The sequence below is a fragment of the Gracilinanus agilis genome, chromosome 1 (assembly GCF_016433145.1).
Source record: "Gracilinanus agilis isolate LMUSP501 chromosome 1, AgileGrace, whole genome shotgun sequence".
Taxonomy (NCBI): domain Eukaryota; kingdom Metazoa; phylum Chordata; class Mammalia; order Didelphimorphia; family Didelphidae; genus Gracilinanus; species Gracilinanus agilis.
Window position 1 is genome coordinate 184,781,999 of NC_058130.1, and position 25,125 is coordinate 184,807,123.

Consider the following 25,125-nt stretch of genomic DNA (forward strand, 5'->3'; position numbering starts at 1 on the left):
TACCCAATTCATAGTTTAGCTTTAGATTTAGAGTTGAAAAGAACCATAGAGACCATCTAGCCTAATCTCCTCATTTAATAGCTTGGGTAACTAAGGCCCAGAGATGGAAGTGATTTGTCCAAGATCACCTGGCAAGTTAGCTGTAAAGGTAAAATTTAAACCCATGACCCCAACTCTAAATTTAGTGCCCATTCCAATTTATCATACTGTCATGTAAGGGTGACCTCCCCCAGGGGAATTCTATGCTTCACACTCTTGGGTTCACAGTTTACCAATGTCTCACCAGGCAACTGAATTGCTTCCATTTGAGCTGTCTTTGGAAGATTCTGAAAATGACCTGGCAAGACAAGGCATCAACACCGATGTCCTTTCTCAAGCTGAACAGCCACTGCCAAGCATTCAAACTCTACTACAGAGAGAGCATCTCTGATAGGTTGGTCAATTTGTTCAAATATCAAATTCACTTTTGCCTAAAAGACTATTTTATAAAGAATTCTCACAAGGCAAACATTCCCACATAGGTCAGAGACGAGCCAGTGGTTCCCGAACTTTTTTGGCCTACTGCCCCCTTTCCAGAAAAAATATTACTTAGCCCCCTGGAAATTAATTTTTTTTAATTTTAATAGTAATTAATAGGAAAGATAAATGCACCTATGGCCATCACCACTCTTCTGGATTGCTGCAGCACCCACCAGGGGGCAGTGGCACCCACTTTGGGAATCACTGAGCTATACAAAGACATTCTCACAGTCTCTCTGAAGAACTTTAAAATTGATTGTGAGACACAGGAGATGCTATCCAGCATAGCATGCCCATATCAAAGAAGACACAATGCTCTATGAGCAAAGCAGAATTTCAGTAACTCAAAAGAACCAGGAGATACACAAATTTAGAGACATTTCCATTGCTGATGTTCATATAAGAAAGCCTTCTGAGATCATATTGTTGTGATCAATCAATCGGGTACACTGCACATTGATCCTGATATAGTGATCTCATTTTGGTCTTCCTCAAGTACAAAGTACAGCCAACCAACCAACTCTCCAATTCAATATTAACAGCAAAGTGGTTATCCCTCTGGATTTCCCTGGTTTTCCCCAGGCAGAATGCATCCATATAGCTGAGAGGTCTCTAATAGTGTGCCCTAGGGATCTCTGCTTGGCTTGTGGGGTGATTTTTTTTAACTTTATCAGTAAGTTGAATGAATGTAGGAATGCATGCTTTTCAAATTGGTTGTTGTTCAGTCATTCAGCCATGTCTTTATGTGCCCACAGACTATAGCATTCATGAGGTTTTCTTGGCAAAGATATTGGAGTGGTTTGCCATTTGCTTTCCCAGTTTTGTCAGGCAGAGATTAAGTGAGTTGCCCATGGTCATATCATTAGGAAGCATCTGAGGCCAGATTTGAACTCTGATATTCCTGACTCCAGGCCCAGTACTCGTTTCACTTGAACCACTAGTTGCCTCTTACTTTCCAAATTTTCAATTAATAAAAAGGTAAGAGAAATAGCTAACACATTGGTCAATAGGGTCAGGTTCCAAAAAGATCTTGACATTGGAGCGAATCAGAGAAGATAAACTTTAATAGGGATGAATGAGACGAGCCTTCTAGTATTTGTTGGGCAAAAATAGAGTTGTTCTGCTTAGTTCTGGAAGGGAAAACTGGGAGCATTGAATAGAAGCTTTGAAAGGCAAATTTAGGATTGATAAAAGGAAAAACTTCCTGACAATTATTATTATTATTATTATTATTAACAACATTGTCAGAAAGTTTTTCTTATATCTTTATAATATTGCTAATAATAATAATAATCAGGAAGTTTTTCCTTATTTCTATGCTAAATCAGTTTTTATGAAGCTTATTAGTGGTAGTAGTAATAATAATAATGGATGATAGTTAATATTCATATAGCACTTACTATTTACCAGGTACTATGCTAAGTACTTCATTACTTAATATTTCATTTGATTCTCACAACGACCCTGGGAGGTGTTATTAATATTCTCATTTTACAGATGAAGAAATTGAGGCAAATAAAAGTTGTGACTTGCCCACACAGCTAGTATCTGAAGACAATTTGAACTCATGTCTTCCTGGCTCCAGACCTGGAATTACACCTAGTGGAGTGGTTTGCCTCAGGAGATAAGTAGATCTCCCCTTATTTAAGGTTTTCAAGAGAAGGCTGAATCACTGATTTGGGCGGGGGGTGGGGGGGGTGTGTGTGTGAATATTATGGAGTAGATTCTTGTTCAGGTTTGGGTTGGCCAGGATGACCTCCAACGACCCTTCTAGCTCTGCCATTCCTTGATTTTGGGATCCTAAAATGTTTCCATTCCCTGAGCCAATTAAAACTGGATCAGGTGGTCTCCAGATGTGCTTTCATCCATGAGAGGATGAAACCAATTTGGGATTTTAAATTTTCTGTGGATTCCAAGACTGTCAGGAGTTAATTACATTTCTCTTAACATGCTGTCCCCACTTGTCTGATTATTTGGAGCCAAGATAAACAACGGAAGAAAATAAAATGCAATGGCCTGGTCTGAGTCCTTGTCTAGGCTCCAAACATAGGGTACATTTCTAGGTCAGAGATCACGCCAGCCCTGATGTTCTCTGGTTCCTAATGCCAGCCTTAGGAGTCAGTTAGTCAAAAAACATTTATTGAATGTTTATTATGTGTCAGGCACTGTGCTAAGCACTGAGGTTACAAAAAAAAAGGTAAAAGACAGTCCCTGCCCTCAGAGGGCTCCCATTCTAATGGGGAAAACAACATGAAAACCACTAAGTTTGAACAAGCTACACACAGCTATATTGGAAATAGTTTGCAGAGGGAAGGTACTAGAATGAAGAGGGATGGGGGCGGGGGGGGGGGGTAGTTAGATGATTCAGTGGATTGAGTCAGGCCTAGAGGTAACAGGTCCTGGTTTCAAATCTGTTATTTCCAACAGTGGTTTAGTTGTGTACAATTTATTTCCATTAGCATTTTTAAAGGACTACTATATGCCAGGTGCCATGTTAGGTACAAAAATCAAAAGCCAGAAATGAAAACATCTTGCCTTCAGAGAGCTCATGTTCATTAACAAAAATCTGCTTTTTTTCCTTCCTTCTTTCATAATAAAAAGGAAAGGAAAAGAAAACCCTTGTAACAACTTTGCAAAGTCAAGAAAAAAACACATTTCCTCATTGACAATGTCTAAGAAATATGTCTTATTTGGCACCTTGAGTCCAACACTTATCTGGAAGGAGATGGGTGATAGGCTTCATTATGGGTCTTCTGGAGTTTTTGTTGTTTGTCTTTATGGTATTATTATTATTATAGAAATTGTTCTCCTGGTTCTACCCATTTCATTCACTACAGCACAGGATGGAGACAATGTATATATAGAGGGATAAAGAAATGCATACATATATACTATACATATATATATATATAATATACACACAGACACATTTATTGACCAATGAAGAAATGCACACACACATACACTATATATGTATGAATGTGTATATATATAAAGAAATGTACACACAAGCTATATATATTCAGATTTATATTATTTTGAACATTTTATATATAATTTATATACTTATAAAACATTCAAAATAATTTCTACATGGGAGTGGGAATGGTAGAACACTCTCCCACCTAAAAAAAGCCCAAGAGCAATTATTAGGATGTTTCTGTTTGTTTTTGTGTCGTCTTTTTTAAAAGAAGACAAAACTGACCCAAATGGAAAAACAAACTAATTGGGGACCTGGTCCAGAGGGGGAACAAGCCATCCATTAATCACCCTACATGAAAGACAAAGTACTTATTCAGGGAAAGGAAGAAAAGCAGTAATCTATAGTCCATCGGAAACAGTGCATTTTTTTATGGGGCTCAACTTTGACCCTGGGAGAGATACAAGAGCCAGCTGTTGATGGTGAGTCACCTCCTAGAGAGGAGACAGTTACTCCTATCCATAGCCTCTGGGATCAGAGATCTGTGTCCCACCTGTCTCTGTATTCATTCCTGGCAACCCAATGGTAGCTCAGATTTGGGACCTGAGGGGAGCTATCTCTAGGTGACTCATGTTAGCTTTAGTCTCTGATACAATCAGTTTAGTCTCTTAAATATCATTCATGAATGCCTCTGATTAACTTTCAAAAAACAAAAAAAGACTTAATTACTAGAACCAGGAACTTCAGCCCCAATCTTTCTTTCTGGGTACACTGGAAAGGCCCCTTTCAAGCTCAGCAACAGAACTGATGGGATTTATTCTCCATTCTCTCCTCATCCTTGATATTCAACAGAGCTCAATTTTCAGGTGGCCTCCAAATAAGAGGCTCAGAAGATTCACATTATATCAAGTCCTTAGGCAATTTCCAATGGTTAATTCTGGCCTTTCTCCTCAGAAATAGGCAAAAAAGTAGAGTTCTCTTCACCTTCCTCTCATACATGCTAACCCTTTCCCCTCCCAAACCTCTAGGGAAGAATCCAATGATCTGAATTCTGGGGCATAGTCATTTAAAAAGTCAAATTTCAACAATTGTGTAGGTGGCGAGAATGATGGATTTTCTGTTGGGAAAAACCAAACTTCAAAAAAGCAGGGAGGCAGAAAACAGTGAAAGAGTCATGGGAGGAGCCAGATCTCGAAAAAACTGAAAAGGAGGCAGCAAAGTAGCACATTGGAGAAAGTACCAGACCTGGAGTCAGGAGCACCTGGGTACAAATCTGGTCTTGAACATTTCCCTGCCCGGTTACCCTGGCCAAGTCATTTAACTTTGATTACTGCTCTTCTGTCTTAGAAATGACACTAAGACAGAAGGTAAGAGTTTTTTTTTTAAAAAAAACCAAACTGTTACAGAGACAGGGACAGAGATAGTAGAATAACCCTGGTTTCAGACCTAAGCAAATCAAACAGAAGGAAAGAAATCTAGGTAAATTTTATGAACTGATATAGAGTGAAGTGAGTAGAACCAGGAGAACAATTTATACAATAGTAACATGGTAAAGATGAACAACTTTGAAAGATTTAGAAACTTTGATCAATGCAATGATCACCCATGATTTCAGAGGGACCATAATGAAGTCTATCACCCATCTCCTTCCAGAGAGGTGTTAGACTCAAGGGCCTGAATGAGACATATTTTTTAGACATGGCCAATGAGGAAAAGTGTTTTTTTCTTTGATTTTGCAAAGTTCTTACAAGTATTTTCTTTTCCTTTTCTTTTTATTATGAAAGAAGGAAAGAGAGAAAGATTTTTGTTAATTTAAATAAATAATTTAATTTTAGAAAACTACAATGTTACTGCTTTAGAGAATAGTAGGAAAGTCAGAAGGGAACAAAGAGGAAAACTTAAAAGTTATATTTTGAGGTTATTATATACTTAAAAGAAAACTGTTCATAAGATAGAATTGTAGTTTTATGTAGAAACCTATTTTTCTGTTTTAATTTGTATATAGAAATGTACATTTTATTCAAAAAGAAAAAAGAAAACAAGGGGAAGCTAGTGGTGAGAGCACCAGGCCTGGAGTCAGGAGGACCTAGGTTCAACTCTGACCTCAGGTTTACTAGCTGTATGGCCCAGAGCAAGTCATTTAACCCTGATTGCCTAGCCCTTGCCCTTCTGTTCTATAGTTGTTTCTAAGACAGAAAGTAAGAGTTAAAAAAAATCAGAAGGAAGGAGGGAGGGAAAGTCAGAGAGAGAGAAAAAAAAAACATGTGTACATGTTCATAAAATATTTGGAAAACAGTGGCTTCACTTACGTGCACAGGATTGATTGATCTTCCCGGTCTGTGAAAAGAAAATGAAAAACCCATGAATTAGAATCAAACAAGGACTTAGAGCTCTTAATGCCACTTTAAAGACTTTTCATTCCTGTGCTCCTGCTTGGCCTCACCACATCTGTGGGAAGCAGTGAGAAGGATTCACTATCCCTAGCTCAAAGAGGATGAGGCCAAGACCTTGAGAGTCAAGTCCAGAGCCCTTGGAAAGCCAGGGACCAAGCCCAGAGCCCCAGGGAAAATCAGGGACTCAGCTCAGAGCCCCAGGGGAAAGTCAACAAACAACCCCAAAAAGAAACTCCAAGCTCCTGCTGCCAGGAGCAGCCTTGTCAGAGGACTATAAGAATCCTGGATACACTACATCTAGGTACTTCTCAAATGTCTCCAGATTCCTATATGTTAGCATTCCTTCTTAGCTGAGATCCTGGGCAGCCAACTTCTAAAAAAAAAGTACCTTTCCATACCCCTAGAAAGGCCTAACACTCCTATAAGGGAATAAGCCATCAGTACTTCTGATAGTCCACAACTATTTACTGGCCATCCACTGTATTGGTGGGAAATCTCAAAGAACTAAAAGATGTGTTTTGAACCATAGAGGTCCTCAGGATCTTAAGAAGACAGATCCTTGAGATGACATGAAAACAATTACGAAGTGGCATGTGGACAAATGGTTATGAGTGAGTGATCTGTGCCAGGTGAGGTTAGATAGGCAAACATCTCCTCCCTGCAAAAGGAATGGCCCACTCAACAGAAGTGTCTGGAGCAGAAGTCTACTAGTAGGGAATAGTGAGAAGAAAGGCTGGAGGGGTGGCAGGGAGAGGAACCAACACTGTATATAGTGTGCCCACTGGGGAGTTTACATAAAATTTTGGGGCTGAATCTGCCTACTGGTCTGAGGTTTATGAGTTAGAGAGACAAATGAGGCTGTTTTCGCTATAAGTTCCTAGACCAGCTACTCACAAATGGCCGGCCATTCTAATCTGATCACAGTCCCACGGGCAAAAACCAAACCAACCCCCTATTACTAACTCCTTCACCCAAGTGATAGAAGATCTAGTTCATGGAAGAATCACATGGCATTAAAGTTTTCCCAAAGGAAGGGAAAACAGCCCAGGGAATTTTTACTTCTGTTCTTTCTCTCCTTTCTCATCCCTTTTCATTTAGGAAATTCCTTCAGGGAGCTGGCAGGGCTTTTTGAGTGTTGGTGGGGACCAGGGAAGAGATGCTGAAAAGCTCAGGCCCAGCAGGCCTGAACTTCAAGCCTCAGAGCTGATAAGACAGCCCCTTAGCTTGAGTAGGAAGGGGATTAAAAGTCCTAGAGAGGAAGATAAGACCTTGTCAAGCTGAAGAAAGCAGCCACAGCCCTAGAAGGACTAGATCCAAGAGAGGAAGCCTGAACTACTTTCCCCCTCAATTTTATTAGTAAAAACAAAACAAAAAATTTATTAAATAAAATAAAAATCCTCAATTTCAAATCCATCTGAGTCCTTTTCAGGCTTGTAGGTTAGGCATCTTAAATGTCTAAATGAGAATTTTAAATCTTGAGACAGGCATAGAACAAATATTTTATCTCTTAAAGAGATAGAAAAAAATCAGAGAAAGGCATCACCCTGACCCAGTGCAAACAATAAAAACAGAATGCCAACACCCTGAGATGGCCATCTCTATCAACTGTAACAGTTTTTGGAAACTTTTGGAGGTCGGTTTAGAAAATTCCCAGTGGGAAAACTTCCCTCCACCAACATAGATTGGCAAGTGGCTTGTAACCTATAGTGTTAGAGAGTTGCCCATATCATAAAGACATTAAGTTACCTACTCAGGGTTACATGGCTAATCTGTATGAGGCAGGCCTTAAACCCAGGTCTGGCAAGCCTCAAAGGATAGCCTTCTATCCTTTTTAACATGCTGCCTCCAAAAAAAATGCTGTTTTTCTCCATCAGTTAAAGTGTTACCTCCCAACCACAGTTACTTGTACTGTAATCTTCTCTGCCCTTCTATTTCTACTCAGTGCCAAAAGTCCATTTATAAAAAGAATCAAATAAAGACAAATTCAAGAGTGAAGGGCCGGAAAAATCCCAGCACACTGATAGACAGGCTCCTATGACAATGGACTACGATGCCAAAGATGGCCAACTATTTTGAGAAAGCAGTGGTGATTATGAGACAAACAAGTTCTCTTAATCCATTTTCATCAGTGATAAAGTGAAATAATTTTCCCACTCATCAAAAAAATTTATGCCCAAAGTGTGAGGACTATGCATGCCAAATTTTAGCCAGAGGGCACTTCACAGGACCCCAGAGAGAGTGATTGGAGGGGACTGACTTGGGAATGCTAGAGGGCTGCTTAGCAGTGGAGACAGCTAGGAGACCTATGGCCTGGGAAATTCCCATCTGAAATGCACTGGTTCGAAGCGTGGGAAGCCATCTGAGATTAGTTTAATGGGAGAAATTGATACTCCCCATAGTTATCAAACCACGAATATTCTGGGCCCAGAAAATAAAAGCAGACTCAGATATCTTGGTGCTTCCTATTTCATCTATTTCTTGAGCCCTGGCTTGATTTTGGTTCCTGAAAAGGAGGCTTAGGTTTGAATTTTGCTTCTGCCCCTACTTACCCTATGTGACATTGGGTAAATTCTACCAAGGGGCCTTCTCCCAAAGGCTCAGTTTTCCTGTCTCTGACATGGGGAGAATCATTCTTGTTGTCTCCTAGCTACAAGGAATCTTTCAACAAAGCAGCAGACTAACTTCCTACCACCAGCTTCCAAGACACCTGAGCCTTTGTGCTTTTTTGAAGACATCTCATCTCAGCTCTCCATGCTTCCCAGGCTCCCAAACCCATGCTCATTCCTCTTGTCTTCCTCCTCCCCTTCTCTAGAACTCTAAACAACTGAGTAAGTAAAGAGGAGTCCCTAATCTCTCCTTCAGACTTGGATTTCTCACTCTCTTAGAAGTGGTTAGCATCTCAAAAAGCCTAGTGAGAAGAGACAGATGGTGAGTTTTCCCAGGAGATGAAGTGACTTGGCAAAACCCTTCTCAGCTCCCTCCTCCAGCCTGCCCTTGGAACCATGGCGGGCCCTCAGCTCCCAACAGACTTGGCTATTTCTGCCTGATCACAAACATAATCTGATGGTTTATCACTCTGAAACAGCAAGTTGGCAACCTGACCATAAAAGGAGAAAATAGAGCTTCGAGCTCTACTCACTCTCTTCCTGCTGCTTTAGACTCATTCCAGGCTAGACTGCCCAAAGGGTACAATTCCCATGCCAGGAGGCTCTGGGACCCAGGGAAAAAGAAGTCTGTTAGCTAGGGAGTCCTGTCGCTGTAGAGCTCTTATACACTTTAGCTCTATCTATAAATGAAATTCATTCTATTTCCTCTTTTGACTCCTTTTCCATGGACAGCTATTTATCAGGAGACCTTCAGGTCCAAGTCTGCCACCAGAAACTCAGGTGCATGTCATTTCTATTGCTTGTCCTGGGAAATAAAAGAATAAATATACTTTCCTTCTCAGTGGATAGGGAAGGGGGGATAGGAAGGAAAGAATTTGAAACTCAAATTTAAAAAAAAAATGTTAAGGGGCAGCTTATCAGATAGAGAGCTAGACTTAAAGATGGGAGATCATGAGTTCAATTTTAGCCCCAGACAGTTCCTAGCTGTGTCATCCTGGGCAAGTCTCATTGCCTAGCCCTTATGGCTTTTCTTTCTTGGAACCAGTATATAGTATTGATTCTAAGATAGAAGGTAAGGGTTTCTAAATAATAGTAACAAAATAAATGTTAAAAAATTTTAAGGAGAAATAAATTTTTAAAAAGAAACATATTAATAGAGAGGTAGTCTGATGCTAGCTAGGAACAGATCCTCAATGCTAATATGTGGCTTTCATTTTCATGCGGGACAGATGTGAGCATTAATTAATAAGACCATTACCAGGTGGTATGCTGGTAAATGTTTAACAACTGAATCTCTGAAAAAACAAAAAGCAACAAAACTATACTTCCATCACAACTTAAATTTAACTTACATTATTAACATTTTCTTCATCACATTAAAAAAACCCAAACCTTTCCTTCCATATTAGAATCCATGACAAACTACTCTAGTATATTTGACAAAAACAAAAAAAAATAAAAATTCAAAATGGGATCATGAAGAGTTGGACATGACTGAACAATAAATAGTTATATGATTTTTTATATTATCCTCCTAATAGACTATAGATTCCATGATGCAGGGGCCATGTTTTAACTAAACTTTGTATTTTTAAACCCTTACGTTCTGTCTTAGATTTAACACTATGTATTGGGTTCCAAGGCAGAAGAGTAGTAGGGGCTAGGCAATGGGGATTTAAGTGACTTGACCAGAGTCACACAGCTAGGATGTGTCTGAGGCCAGATATTAACCCAGAACCTCTCATCTCCAAACCTCACTGTCTATCCACCGAGCCATTTAGCTGCCTCTCCATCACTTTTTAAAATCTAAGCAATCAAGAAAATAAGGAATTGGGCCCTGATTTATAGAGCTTATGGGTTTCTGGAGTTCTGCAGTATAAATGCTCATACTAAAAGTTTAACTATCAGCTCTTGGGAGCTCATACAAACTATCTCCAGGATACCCCTGGTCTATCTATCATGGAAGATATTCCCAGAATCTCCACGGTGAGCTTGTTCCAAAGGTGTTTTTATTATAAATAATAATCTGTCCTTCATACATGAAAGTGTTACCAAAGCAATATATCCTTTTGTTCCTTTCCTCCCTTCTTTCCTCCTTTCTTTCTTCCCTCTCTTTCTCCTTTCTTCCAATCCATCCTTCCTCCTTTCCTCCGTTCCATTTTTCCAATTTTCTTCCCTTCCTCCTTTTTTCCTCAATCACTAAGCCAACATTAATTAAGGTCCAACGTGCCAGGCATTGTACTAGGAACAAATCTTGCTTACTGCCTGCTTTTGTATTTCCTGTGATTTATATTTTTAAAGTTTTAGTGGCTCCTGGATGGCAGTTTGCTGACCTATGATCTAAAAGACTCAAAGCCTATTTGTGAAGACTTGACTAGAAAAAAAATAGAATGTGAGGTAGATAGCTAAGAAGGGCAAGTCACTACATTCCCTCAAATAAGGAAGCTAGTTGTTTGTTTTTTTTCAGATGCCCCATTTAGGTTTCAGAAGATGGCCAAATGCCTGTCAATCAGTCACAGGATAAGAGAATCCTGTTTGTTGGCAGGGACCTCAGAGATTATCTAGTCCAAACCCTATGTGAAGTAAGAATTCCCTCCATTATACACCAGGCAAGCTTCCACTTGAAGATTTCTTGAGGCAACCCATTCCATTTTAATAAGTTTGTTAGGTAACTTTTTCTTAGAATTAACCAAAAATTAACTCTCTGAAACTTGCACCCATTAGACCTGATTTCATCCCTTGGAGCCAAAGACAAATCAATCTGATTCCTTTCCTAACATTTGAGAATAATGATCGTGTGCCTTCTAAATCTTCTTACCTCCAGATTAACTATTCCCATTTTATCAGACTGGGCTCTAAATTACTTTGAGATCTTTCTAGAAAACACATCTACTCTTAGAGAACGAAGGTTTTCCTATTTCTGGAGATTTTCAAGCAGAAAAACTGATTGACCAGTCTTTGAGGACACAGAGAAAGAAAGGCATTCCAATTTCCAGAGAAGTTTTCTTTCACCTCTGAGATTGTATAATTCTAGGTTATACCAACATGGAGGATACGTTTTTTTAAAATGTGGCACAATATCTGGAAACAATTCCCAAAGAGATGTTGAATCATAGGATGTCAGCATTGAAAGGGACATTGGGCATCATCTCCCAGATTCCCTTTATTTGATAGGCAAGGAAACTGAACTCCCCAGAAGTTAGAAAACTGAGGGCTAGAGGGAGGTGGTACAATGAATAGAAATAATCCTAGAATTGAGTTCAAGAGAATTGGAGTTATATTTCAGTTCTAGTATTGACTAGGACTGTGGCCATGGATATAATTCAGAGTTTTCTCATTTCTGAAGTGGGGAGAATAAAACTTGCCCTATTTAACCTCCCAACAAGATTGCTGTGTGGAAAGGATTTTGTAAACTTTATAGTGCTAGATAAAAGTGAATAATTGGTATTTGTATAATGGTCCAGGTCTGATTACTGGCAGAGCCAGGACTCATGGAATGTCTAATTTGGAAGGAGCTTAGGATCATGGACTGAAAAGTAGGACTCTAGAAAGGATCTAGAGCAATTTCCACATTAGACAAATTGAGAAACTATGGTCCAGAGAAGAATGACTTGCTGACTGAAAGCCAGCATATGAAGTCTTCTTGCAGATCCAATATGTTTTCAACTCTATCTGGAGGGAATCTTGGCTTAGTCACTATACCTGGCAAGGCCTCAGTTTCCTCATCTGTCAAGTCAAATCAAATCAACAAGCATTTTTTAAGTACTTACTATCCAGAGACTTTGGCCTCTGTACTGTTCCTCTACTCCATATCCAGACTCTGGGCATAGTTTTTAAACCCTTTCCTTTGGTCTTAGTGTCAGTTCTAAGACAGAAGAGTGATAAGGGCTAGGAAATGGGGATTAAGTGACTTGTCCAGTCACACAGCTAGGAAGTATCTGAGGCTAGATTTGAACCCAGGTCCTCCTGACCCCAGGTCTGGTTCTCCATTCACTGCACTACCTAGCTGACCCGACTATGGGTATTTTCGCCGGCTATCCCCATGCCTGTAATTCTGTCTCCTTATCTCCACCTCTTAGAATCTCTGACTTCCTTCAAGACCCAGCTACAATGCTATGTCCTTCAGGGAGCCTTTGCTGAATCCTCTGGATTCTAGTGCCTTCCTCCTGTTGATTATCTCCAATTTATCCTGTCTGTGTCTTGTTTACAGTTAGTTGTTTGCATGTTGGCTCCCGAATTAGACTGTAAACTCCTTGAGAGCTTTCTTTGTATTCCCAGCCCTTGGCACAGTGCCTGGCATTGTGCTTGGCATTAAGTGCTCAATATATATTAATGACCCATTCATGTGCCAGGCATTATGCTAAGCACTGAGTATACAAGGAAAGATAAAAGTAGTCCCAGGCCTAGAAAAGTTCACAATAAAAGAGGGAGACAATATGCAAATAACTGTGTCCAAAAGATATCAGTAGGGGCAGCTGGGTAGCTCAGTGGATTAAGAGTCAGGCCTAGAGACAGGAGATCTTAGGTTCAAATCCGGTCTCAGACACTTCCCAGCTGTGTGACCCTGGGCAAGTCACTTGACCCCCATTGCCCACCCTTACCACTCTTCCACCTATGAGCCAATACACAGAAGTTAAGGGTTTAAAAATGTAAAAAAAAAAAAAAAAAAAAAAAAAAGATTCCAGTAGGATAAATTGGAGATAATTGCATAAGGAAGGCACTAGCATTAAGGAAATCAGGAAAGGCTTCTTACAGAAGGTAGGATTTTAGTTAAGTTTTGAAGGAGGCAAAGATCAGGAGGGAGAGAATTCTAGGCGTGGGAGAAGGTGGTAGCTTAGATGAGGCATTTTTAACCTTTTTTGTGTGTCATGGTTCCCCTTTGGCAGGCTGGTAAGTCTATGGACCCCTTTTTTCAGAATGTTTGCTGCTTACATTCATAATTGAAGGAAATACTAAGTTTCATTTATTCTTTAATGAAAATAAAGATGTAATTTTTTCCCCATTCAACTGTCACAATCCCCTAACAACTATCTAGAGGCCTTTTGGGGGAGGGGGGGTTCTCCAACCTCTAATTAAGTATCCCTAGACTTGAGGAATCTAAGGTCTCACCTATAAAATTATCAGGCCTGGGGATAGCTGGGTGGCTCAGTGGATGGAGGGCCAGGCCTAGAGATGGGAGGTCTTGGGTTCAAATGTGACTTCAGATATTTCCTAGCTGTGTGACTCTGGGCAAATCACTTAACCCCTATTGCCTAACCCTCACCACTCTTCTGCCTTGGAACCAATACGCAATATTGATTTTAAGATGGAAGCTAAGGATTTAAAAATGAATAAATAAAATCAATTATAGGATCCCATGGTTTAGAGATTATCTAGTCCAACCTCTATCCCTTTCCTACAACACCTCTGACAAGTTATACAACCTCTATAAGAAGGCTTCCATTATATGGTAGCTCTTTCTACCAATGGACAGCTTGTATCATTAGGAAGTGTTTCTTTATAGTGATTTGTAACTCTCACCCTGCGGCTCTTACGTCTGCTCTCTGGGGCTAAACAGAACATGCCTGACCCCTCTTTCACATTACCAGTCAATCAACACTCCCAAACCGAAAGCCTTTAGGAAAGGAAATGTATACACTCTTGTAAATGTTCTTCAACATTCTCCAACAGTGTATATTATGTCTCCACAAGTAGCCTGTGGGCAGACGTTTTTACTGTTACATATTTCTCCTGTTCCAAACTTCTTTGGTGTGTTCTGCGCACAGCAGGATTCGGTCATAATCACAGTGTTAGCAACATCTAGCATTAGCCAGTAATAATAAATAATAATTAATAAGAGTAGTAACAGTTTGCATTTCTGTAACATTCTAAGGTTTACAATGGATTCTCTGTAACAATAACCCTGGGAAGTTGTCACAAGTCTTCTGGACAACCTTTTACAGGTAAGAGAAACTGAGGCAAAGAGGTGAAGTGATTTGCACAAAGCCATACTGTAAACTTCAGACCCAAACTCCAAATTCAAGCCATTGCTATATTACTGATATAACTGGAGGAAATGAAACAGACATAGGAAGATAAAGCTTCTGGTCTGGAGTCAGAAAGGCCAGAGTCCAAATCTGGCCTCAGACATTTTCTAGATGTGTGACCCTGGGTAAGTCACTTTACCCAGTTTGTCTTAGTTTCCTCATCTGTAAAATGAGCTGGAGAAGGAAATGGCAGACCACTCTAGTATCTTTGCCCAGAAACCCCCAAGTGGGGCCACAAAGAGTCAGACAACAACAACAAAAAGAAAGAACATATTCAAAAGGATCCAAATTCAAATCTGCCTGCAAAGACTTACTAGTTATGTAACTCTAAGCAAGTCACTTAATGCACTATTTGCTTCAGTTTCCTCTGTAAAATGGGAATAATAAATAACACCTGCCTCCCAGGGTTATTCTGCAGATCAAATGAGATAATAATTATAAAGTGCCTAGCACTATTTACATAAATACATAAAGTGCCTGGCACTGAGTAACTGCTATATAAATGTTAGCTATTGTAATTATTCTATCCAAAGCACAATATAAAAAACCTCAAATTGAAAACAATGTACTGTTTTTTTAATCTGGAGAGAAGATATTACGGTGACTAAAATACAGTCGGTTAAATAAAAATGTGTAAAGCCCTTCTTGTTGCCTATGTGTGAGTCATTTTCTATTTGTTGGTGAAAAAAAATACATTTTTAAACCCTTACCTTCCATCTCAGAATCAATACTAAGTATTGGTTGCAAGGTAGAAGAATGGTAAGGGCTAGGCAATGGGGGTCTAGTGACTTGCCTAGTTAAGAAGTGTCTGATGCCATATTCGAACTCAGGACCTCTTTTTTATTTGTTCAGACTTGCTCATTTCTATCAAGTTGTCCTGGGTTTTAAAACTCATGTTCTCATTTCTAAAATATCTCTTCATATATTTTTAATTTTTTTTTAATTTTGGACCAAACAAATAAACCCAGCAGCCAGTTGGAGTGGGGTGACCTCAGATGAGTGCAAATTAATACAGAGGAAATTGGTTTCAATGTGTCAAAAACTCAAAATCCTCCTCATTAATTAGATATTCACTGAGACTTTACTACACTCTCACCTAGTTCTAGAAATTCAAGCAATTTGGCGACCAATCACACTAACAAGCATGCTATTGGGCCATTGAGATAGTATTTCCATTTCCATTTCCAGAGAAAAAAAAACTCACACTCTATTCTCAGGGGTATAGGCATAATGCCAAGAAATAAACAGTGAGAGACAGAACTTCTGACTGAATCTTGTGGGTGCAAGTCTATTTACGTAGTCTGTATATATAGCATACATCTTATCCCTCCTCAGATATACAAGAAACTAAATATTTATCTTGGGGTATATGTGGCTGTGTACACAGCCATAGCTGCTGCATCTGCCTGGGGCTGCCAACACACCTTCTACTGAAGATCTTGTCAATAGAGAGACTAAGTGGGGATTTTTGGGGGGTGGAGGGGTGGGAGGGGGCAGGGAACAGAATATGTGACAGTGTGATACAGAAGAAAGAGATCTGGATTTGGAGTTAGAGGCCCCAGGCTCAAATCCCACTGGCAGCATGACCATGGGGCCTTGGGAAAGTGATTTAGTATCCTTGGACGTCAGTTTCTTCACCTATAAAAAAAGGGATCAGACTAAATGATGTCTGAGGGCCTTTCCAAGTCCAAATCTGTGATCCTATCACTTTCTATGGAACCCAGAAGTGCCAAGGCATTTCTTTGGGGGCTGAGAGGGAGGTTCACATTTGGGCAGTAAGATGTTACTGTAGTTTGCTTAGGAACCAAGAGTTTGGTGAGATTGGGTGGAGCCACAAAATGCATTGAGCAAACCCAAAAGAAGCTCTATAGGCTTTAAAAAATAATAAAGGCAAAAGAAGTGAGTGGCTAGAGAGAGGCGGGGCTAAGGAAAGGCTGGCCAAAGGTCTTATAAAATTGAGATAAAGGGGCAGCTGGGTAGCTCAGTGGATTGAGAGTCAAGCCTAGAGATGGGAGGTCCTGGGTTCAAATCTGGCCTCAGACACTTCCCAGCTGTGTGACCCTGGGCATGTCACTTGACCCCCATTGCCTACCCTTACCACTCTTCCACCAAAGAGCCAATACACAGAAGTTAAGGGTTTTAAAAAAAATAAAAAATAAAAAAAAATGAGATAAAGTTGAATTTAATTCCACAAATCTGTTTAGGGGAGGATACCACCAAGCCTTGGGCTGTCATTTCCTGGGACATGGGAAATCTACTCCTTCCATTGCATTTTATAGGACCACAGATGGATGGAGAGACACAAGAGACCTTTGTGATGATCTGCTCCAACACCTCCAATTTTTATAAATGAAGTAGTTGAGATTGAAAGAAATTAGGTATTTGTTCCAAGGCAGAAGAGCAGTAAGGGCTAGGCAATGAAAGTTAAGTGATTTGCCCAGGGTCACACAGATAGGAAGTATCTGAGGTCAAATTTGAACCCAGAATCTCCCATTTTTAGTCCTGGTTCTCAATCCACTGAGCCACCTAGCTGCTCCCAGTGGGTCAGTTTGAAAGCATTTTGGTTTTGTGGTCCAAGGACTCCACTATCAGCAATTGCTGTCCACTGTTGTTGTGGTGGTGGTGATGGTGGTGGTGGTGGTGTCGTTTTGGTTATATCTGACTCCTCAGGACCCTTTTTAGGGTTTTCTTACACATGGCTTCATCTACCACCTCCATGCCAATGACTCCCAAGTCAGCATCTCCAATCCTGGCCTCTCAGTCTCAGCCACTCATCTGGAGAATTTGTTGTGACCTTCAATTCAACAAGTCCACAGCCAAGTCTTTTATCTCTTCCCCTAGACCTGCTCCTTTTCTGATTTAGCCATCTCGCTTAGTCATATCACTCTTTAATCTTCTAGCCTCCCATATTGGGAACTTGGTATGACTGATGATTTTTTTCTCTCACTTTAGGCCATTATCAATATCTATTGATTTCACTTCTCCATGATCTCCTATATCTGCTCCCTCTTCTCTACTCCCACTGTCCTAGTTACAATAATGATGATAGCTAATAATTTTTTAGCACCTGTTATACTATGTGCTAAACACTTTAGATTTATTCTCTCATTTGATCTTCACCATAACCCCGGGAGGTAGGTGCTATTATTATCCCCATTTTACAGATGGGGAAACTGAGACAAAGAAAGGTACTGCAACTTGGCCAGTTAGTAAGTGTCTAAGGCCAGATTCAGACTCATATCTTCTTGACTCCAGGACTGGAACTCTATTTACTGTACCACCTCACTCCTCCAGTTACCACCCATCTAAAAACCAGTTACCACCCATCTAAAAATATTACAATGGAAGGAGCTAGGCAGCTCAGAGATAGAAGGGCTGCACCTGGAGTCAAGAAGACCTGAGTTCAAATTTCACCTCAGGCACTTATTAGATGTGTGACCCTGAGCAAATCACTTAACCTCTGTTTGCTTCAGTTTCCTCATTTATAAAATGAACTGGAGAAGAAAATGGCAAGCCACTCTATTATATTTGCCAAGAAAACCACATGGGCAGCAGTGGTGTGTCATGATCCACAGGATCACAAAGAATGGACATGACAACTGTAGCCTTCCAACAGATTTACAAAAGGTCTTCCAGCCTTCATCCTTCACACTATTGCCAGACTCATCCTCTCTGAGCATGAATCTAGTCTTGAAACTCCTCTGTTCAAAAGTCTTCACTCTTTTCTTAACGGACTACCAACTAACTAAGGATAAACTTTCCTGGCATTTAAGGCCTTACATGACCTGGCCCCATGATCCCTTGTCAGTTTTATTTCCCATTTTTTTCTTCAATATAGTCTACACTGCAGTCATACCAGATGACACTTTTTCTATTTCTTTGTCTGAAATGTTCTCCTTTTCCTTATTACCTACTTCTTATCCACTCTTTCAACTCAAATGTCTTCTTGGAAAAGGCCAAATGCTTTCTCTGACCCCCACAACAATGCTTCTGCCCCTTCAGACCTCACATAGCACTTTTTTCTTCCTAGGATCACAGAATCCTAGATTTAGAATTAGAAGGGAATTTAGAGTCCATCTAGTCTAATACCCCCAATGTACACTCCTTTTTCTTTTTTACCATCTCTCTGAAGATGAGAAAACTGAGGTAAACAGAGATTAAGTGACTTTACCAGGGTCACCCAGCTAGTCAGTGACAGAGGCAGAATTTGACCCTGAGTCCAGATCCATTATGTCACTTCTCTGGCAATATTTTATTTGATTATAGTTACTTGAGGCAACTAGGTAGCACAGTAGCTTGAGAATAGAGAACTGGGCTTGGAATCAGGAAGACCTGGGTTTTTAATCCAACCTCAGACACTTACTAGCTATGTGACCCTGAGAGGTTCCACCCTCTACTTGATCACGAATCAGTCAACAAACTACATGCCAGGCATTAAGCTAGACAAGTGCTGGAGAAACAAGACGACGAATGAAACTCTCTTCCATTAAAAGATTATATTCTATTGGAGGAAGATAGATTGCAAATAACAACAATAATAGCAATAATAATTATATATCACTTTAAGATTTGCAAAGCACTTAACAAATATTATCTTATTTGATCCTCATAGTAGGTAAGTACTATTATTACCCTCATTTTACAGATGAGGAAACTGAGGCTGACAGGAGCTAAGTGGCTTGCTCAGGGTCCATCCCACAGCTAGTAGGTATCTAAGGTTAGGTTTGAACTCAGATCTTCCTGACTTCAGGTGCAGTACTCTATCCATGATACCACCTAGCTCCACTACTGTATTCAATAAACTGTACTATTGGAGAATAATAGATCTAGAGCTTGAAGGGACTCTATTCCAGCCATTCTTAACCTTTTTGGTTTATGGACTCCTCTGGTGGGCCTATAAAAGTCTATGGACCTCTTCTCAGGGTAATGTTTCGAATATATAAAGTTAAATCTAAAGAATTAGCAAGGAAACTGATTATATTGGAAATAGCCATCTATATATATGTGTGTGTGTGTGTGTGTGTGTGTGTGTGTGTGTGTGTGTGTGTGTGTATTTTTAAGTTCACAGATCCTAGGCTAAGAACTGCAAGTCTATCATTTTACAGATAAAGAAACTGAGGCTCAGAGAAGATCTAAGGCTATCGGCAGTAAGTATCAGAAGTGAGCTATAAGCCCAGATCTGCTGATTTTCTCCTATATTATGCTGCTTCCCTGGTGACTGGGCTGAGAGAACATCACTTTATATATCTCCCAGTGCCTAGCACAGTGTTTGGCATCCCTTTGCATATCTCTTAGCACATACAACTATTCAATAAATATTTGTTGAAGTGAATTTGATCTTTCTGAGTTTACCAGGGGTTAATAAAGCAGCTGCATTTGCAAGTTTGCCATTACTAGCAATGACCTCATCCATCTATTGCTGTCACAACAAGATCAGGAAAATGAAGAGATTCTGATACCTTGTGACAGGATCCACTCTCATCTAGGTTAAGCAAAATGAAAAGGGGAAGAGGGAAAGAGAGTAGAGCAAGGGTGAGGGAGGATGGGCTGAAGGAGGAAAAGAGAAAGAGAGGGAGAGAGAGAAAAAAAGAGGAAGGAGAAAGAGAGAGAGGAGAAGAGAAAGGAGGGAGGGAGAGAGAAAGAGAGACTAGGGGAGGGAGAGATAGAGGGAGAGAAAGAGAGGGGGGAGAGAGAGAGCAAGAGAGAGAGAGAGAGGGAGGGAGAAAGGGTGAGAGAAAGAGGAAGGAGAAAGAGAGGAGAGAGGGAGGAGGAAAGGAGGGAGGGAGAAAAGGAGAGGAGAAAGAGAGAGAGAAGAGAGAGAAGGAGGGAGGGAGAGAGAGAAAGAGAGAGAGTGAGGGAGAGAGAGAGAGAGATGAACCTAAGTTTATGGAGACCAAAAAGGGAGAATTACTGGCTCATAAAGTCTGTCTTTTTAAAAATTTTTTTTTTCTTTTGAAGAGTGGCTATATTAGTTTGACTGTAATTGGGTGAGAAAAGATATTTATTGTTGGCACTTAGTAGCGGGACTGTTGAAAAATATTCAAGTTTCCTTTCCACAGTCAGAGCGTAATCTTATCTGCCTTCCTACCTCCTGGGACTTAGGGACAACAGGGGGAAGAAAGTACCCAGAAGGACTGAAGGCTAATTGTGCTTTCATCATATTTATTGTATTATTTCACTTAACTCCAATTTCCCAACCTCTATGCCCCTGAGATTTCAAAAGAACAAACTGGAGTAAAAATTCTGGCACATGTCTGCCATCCGCCTGTGCTCCCAGGTTTCTGGGGTGGGAGTCCTGTACATCTGCCAGAGACTTCCTGCCCTTCCCCCACCAAAAGTAACTCATGTTTTCTTGTCAGTCCTAGAGGTTCAGTGACCACACACTTCAGTGGCTAAATCTCTATTCTTGAAGGATGAGATGAATCCTGGTCTGTGGAGTTTTCTTCTCCCCTCCTTGCTTCTCCCACCTAGCTCCCCTGATGCGGTTTATCAGTGGCCACCATATTCTTAACACAAACTTACTTTATTCCATGAGTTCCCGCCCAATGTTCTTTACATTCACCTGTGCCTTTGCTCACATTATTAACTTTTCTGATCATTTCCTCAGAGATCTATTTGGGCTGCGTTATTTCCCCTTGACCCTCCCCCAACTATAGCATATGCAAAAATAATAGTCAAGTCTCCCAAGTAGTGCCAATATCCTTGGGTCAACATTCCTTGTGGTTTTGCTTCATTTTTCAATAGCAATGGCTCTTCCATGCTTCTCCTGAACTCCTGCAGGATGGGATGACCTCCACAAAACTGGTGGGACCCATTTCCTAAGAGGCCAGACCTCACCAGATTGATTTTCCAGGAGCTCGGCTCATCCTTCCACCTCCCTTTTCTTAAAAAACAAAAACAAAAACAAACAAACAAAAACACAACAGGGGCAATTGGGAGGCTCAGTGGATTGAGAGCCAGGCCTAGAGACGGGAAGTTCTAGGTTTGAATCTGGTCTCAGACACTTCCCAGCCGTGTGACCCTGGGCAAGTCACTTATTCCCTATTGCCTAGCTCTTACTATTCTTCTGCCTTGAAACCAACACACAATTTTGATTCTAAGAAGGAAGGTCAGGGTTATTTAAAAATACACACACACACACACACACACACACACACACACACACACAGAGAACCCAAATTATCCCCTTCCACACTTGTTAGTTTATACACAACATTTTCCTCTGGACAATACCTGAATGGGTCTCTTTCTACTGCCTCCTTGTCCCAGGTTTAAGGACATCTAAGACCAAAGACTGAGTCCAAAGACAGTAGTTACATTCGGAAAAACAACTTCTACCTGTTACCTACCACCCACAGCATAAGCACCCACCAATAACATCCAGAGGTCTTAGATGAGTAAAATGCCTAGATTTATTAAACTTGTAATAAATTCTTTTTGTTGTTTAGTTGATTATTCATGTCTGACTCTTTGTGACCCCATTTGGGTTTTCTTGACAAAGATACTGGAGGGGTTTGCCATTTACTTTTCCAACTCATTTTATAGATGAGGAAACTGAGGCAGGCAAAGTAAAGTGACTTGCCCAGGGTCATATAGCTAGTAAGAGTCTGGGGTCAGGTTTGAACTCAGGAAGATGAATCCAGTCCTCTATCCACTCTGTCACCTAGCTGCCCTTAATAGATACATTATCTATCTAAATTAATTCATTCCCATTAGAATATAATATTCTTAAAAAAAAAAAAAAACCACACAGCTAGCCAAACACTTGACTGAGGTAAAGCTTAGCTCTGTGGAGGAAGAAGGGAAGACTGGAGGATCTTAAAAGTAGAAGAGATCCCTGGCCTCTGTCTGAGGGGCAGGGGGTCTATGCCAAGCCCTCCACATTCAAGGCCCACCACTACTTCAGGCCCAGCAGGCAGAGACAGGAAGTCAGAACAGCATTCTCTCGTGAGGACCCAAGAGCTGGCTCCCAGCACTTGTCTATGCCCGTATTTGCCAAAGCTATTTGCTCCCCAACCCATTCCCCCCTCCCACTCGGGCCCTTTAGCCCTCCTCACGTGGGAGGCTGCCTTATGAGGGAGCTCAGAGTTGGTTTTTCCCTTTTTCAGTCACAACATTCAGGGACCCTCTCTGCCTGCCAAAGAATTCCCTGACCCAGCCAGGAGAAGCCTGTGTGGCTCTGAGAGGCAGGCGAGGAGAGCAATAAATCTCCCCGAGGTGAACCTCCCCTCGCCTCCTCTCCTCCTGGATGAAGATCAGGAGGGCCCTGTTCCACCTTCCTCCTGTCACCCCACCTGGCAGGTCTCGCCCCCGGGCTCAGCCTGGAGAGGAGGTCAGAAGGCTCCTTGGAAGGCAAGGAATCCAAGGCTTACCTTGTAGCATACTCCTGTAGGCTGTGTCTGCAATGGCGTAGATGTGAGGTGGCATCTCATGCCTCTTCTTTCCTTTGTACATGTCGATAATCTTCTCTGAATAAATGGGCAGGTATTTATAGGGATTGACCACGACACAGAACAGGCCCGAATAAGTCTGTCAAATGGAAATTACAGATCTGTGCTTACTCCAAGATTTTCACAAAAAATAAGAACAAGCAGCTAAGTTCTATTAGTGTACTGGAAAGCCTTCTATAACAAAAATTTCTTTTTTTTTTCTTTTTCTTTTTAAACTATTCCCTTCCATTTTGGAATCCATACTGTGAATTGGTTCCAAGGTAGAAGAGTGGTAAGGGCTAGGTCAGTGATAGGGAACCTTTTAGGGTGGTGGGTGATATCATAAACCAGTCATGCTCCTCCTTTGCTCAAAAATCTTTAGTGGATCCCTATTACTTCTTAAGTAAAGTCCTTTGTCCAATCTTCAAAGCCTTCTAAAACATATCTCTCTAACCCACTCACATTATCCTTTCCACATACTATTTTATGCTCAGCTTTCTGTCTCTGAAAGATGTTTTGTCCTCTTATACCTCTATGTTTCATTTACTATTTACTCTCTATCTGGTCTCCCATTTTCTTCTCCTGTTGAATTTTTACCTGTTTTTAAAAGTTCAACTAAACTGCCACATTCTCCAGAAAGTCTTCTTTTATTCCCTTCCATAGCACTACTTTATAAATGTATATGTACTTAAATATACACATATATATAGCTGTATAAGTATATATATATATATACACACACACACAGTTGCTTATACCTATATTATGCATACATAGTTACATGATATTGTATATTATAGATGTATTTGGGGATTTTCTCTCTCCCCTAAACCATCAGGTCCTCAAAACCAGGATCCATAGAGCTTATTTCTGATCTAAACTTTGTATAGGTAACTAGGTAGCCCAGTGAATAGAGAAGTAGTCCTGGAGTCAGGATAATCTGTGTTCGTTTCTGATCTCAGTCAGTAGTTATATGACCATAGGCAAATTGCTTAACCTCTGTCTGCCTTGGTTTCCTCATCTGTAAAATTAGGATAATAATAGCTTCTATCTTTCAGGATTGTTGTGAAGATCAAATGAGATCAAATTTGTAAGGGAGTCTGAAAACATTAGAACATCACATAAATGCTAGCTATTACTATTATCTCCCCAAAGTTTACCTAGCTTAATGTTCAGCATGAAGGAGGCATTTAATAAATGTTTGTGGATTGCTCATTGATTGAGCCAGTCTAGAAAACCAAGCCTAAGAACTTGCTAGACATAAGTTTGAATACTTGTTCTGACATTTACTGTGTGACCTTGTATAAGTTACTCAGTTTCCTCATCAGTAAAATGATCCATCGGTTCATTTCCAACTCTAATATTCTATGAAGTCATGATTATCTGCTTCTCAGACACATCATTCTAGGGAATTAAATGATGTGTCTGAAAACCAAAGAATGCTCTTCCATTCCTCCATTTGGTAAAGATGTCTATGTATAACATTACACTGATGCCAGAGGAATGATCTAAAAAATGTTCCAGGGTAGGGTGGCCTTAGCATTCATTTATGACCTGGCAGAATCTCCCAAGGTCTTCACTCTCTCATTGGGGAGAATAGGTGGAGAATAGGGAAGATGACAATATAAGACTTCTCTTAATGGCTCAGAAGACCTCTTGGAAACAGTTCAGATAAAAGTTCATGATGCCAGACTAGTGAGAAGAATTTCTAGATACTTGGTTCTTTTTTTTTTTTTTTAAACCCTTACCTTCCGTCTTGGAGTCAATACTGTGTATTGGCTCCAAAGCAGAAGAGTGGTAAGGGTAGGCAATGGGGGTCAAGTGACTTGCCCAGGGTCACACAGCTGGGAAGTGTCTGAGGCTGGACTTGAACCTAGGACCTACCATCTCTAGGCCTGGCTCTCAATCCACTGAGCTACCCAGCTGCCCCTAATACTTGGTTCTTTGTTCTCTTTAGGCTGTCGGTAGGTCAGGGGACAAAACTCTGGGCCCAGAGTCAGAAAGACCTGAGTTCAGGGGGCAGCTGGGTGGCTCAGTGGATGGAGAGCCAGGCCTAGAGATGGGAGGTCCTAGGTTCAAATCTGGCCTCAGACACTTCCTAACTGGATGACCCTGGGCAAGTCATATAACCCCCATTGCCTAGCCCTTACCACTCTTTTGCCTTGGAGCCAATATACAGTATTGACTCTAAGGTGGAAGGGAAAAAAAGGAAGAAAGGAAGAAAGAGAGAAA

At 40.6% G+C, this 25,125-nt stretch overlaps 1 protein-coding gene across 1 annotated transcript in view; it reads right to left on the reverse strand.

Moving 5' to 3' along the window:
• MYH11 (myosin heavy chain 11) overlaps positions 1-25,125 on the reverse strand; it is a 128,509-nt gene that overhangs the window by 75,744 nt on the left and 27,640 nt on the right. The window contains exons 2-3 of the mRNA XM_044678415.1: positions 22,837-22,993; positions 5,749-5,776 (exon numbers count right to left, since the gene is read on the reverse strand). Of these exons, the coding sequence (XP_044534350.1) occupies positions 5,749-5,776; positions 22,837-22,993 (185 nt within the window). The remainder of the gene's footprint in view (positions 1-5,748; positions 5,777-22,836; positions 22,994-25,125) is intronic.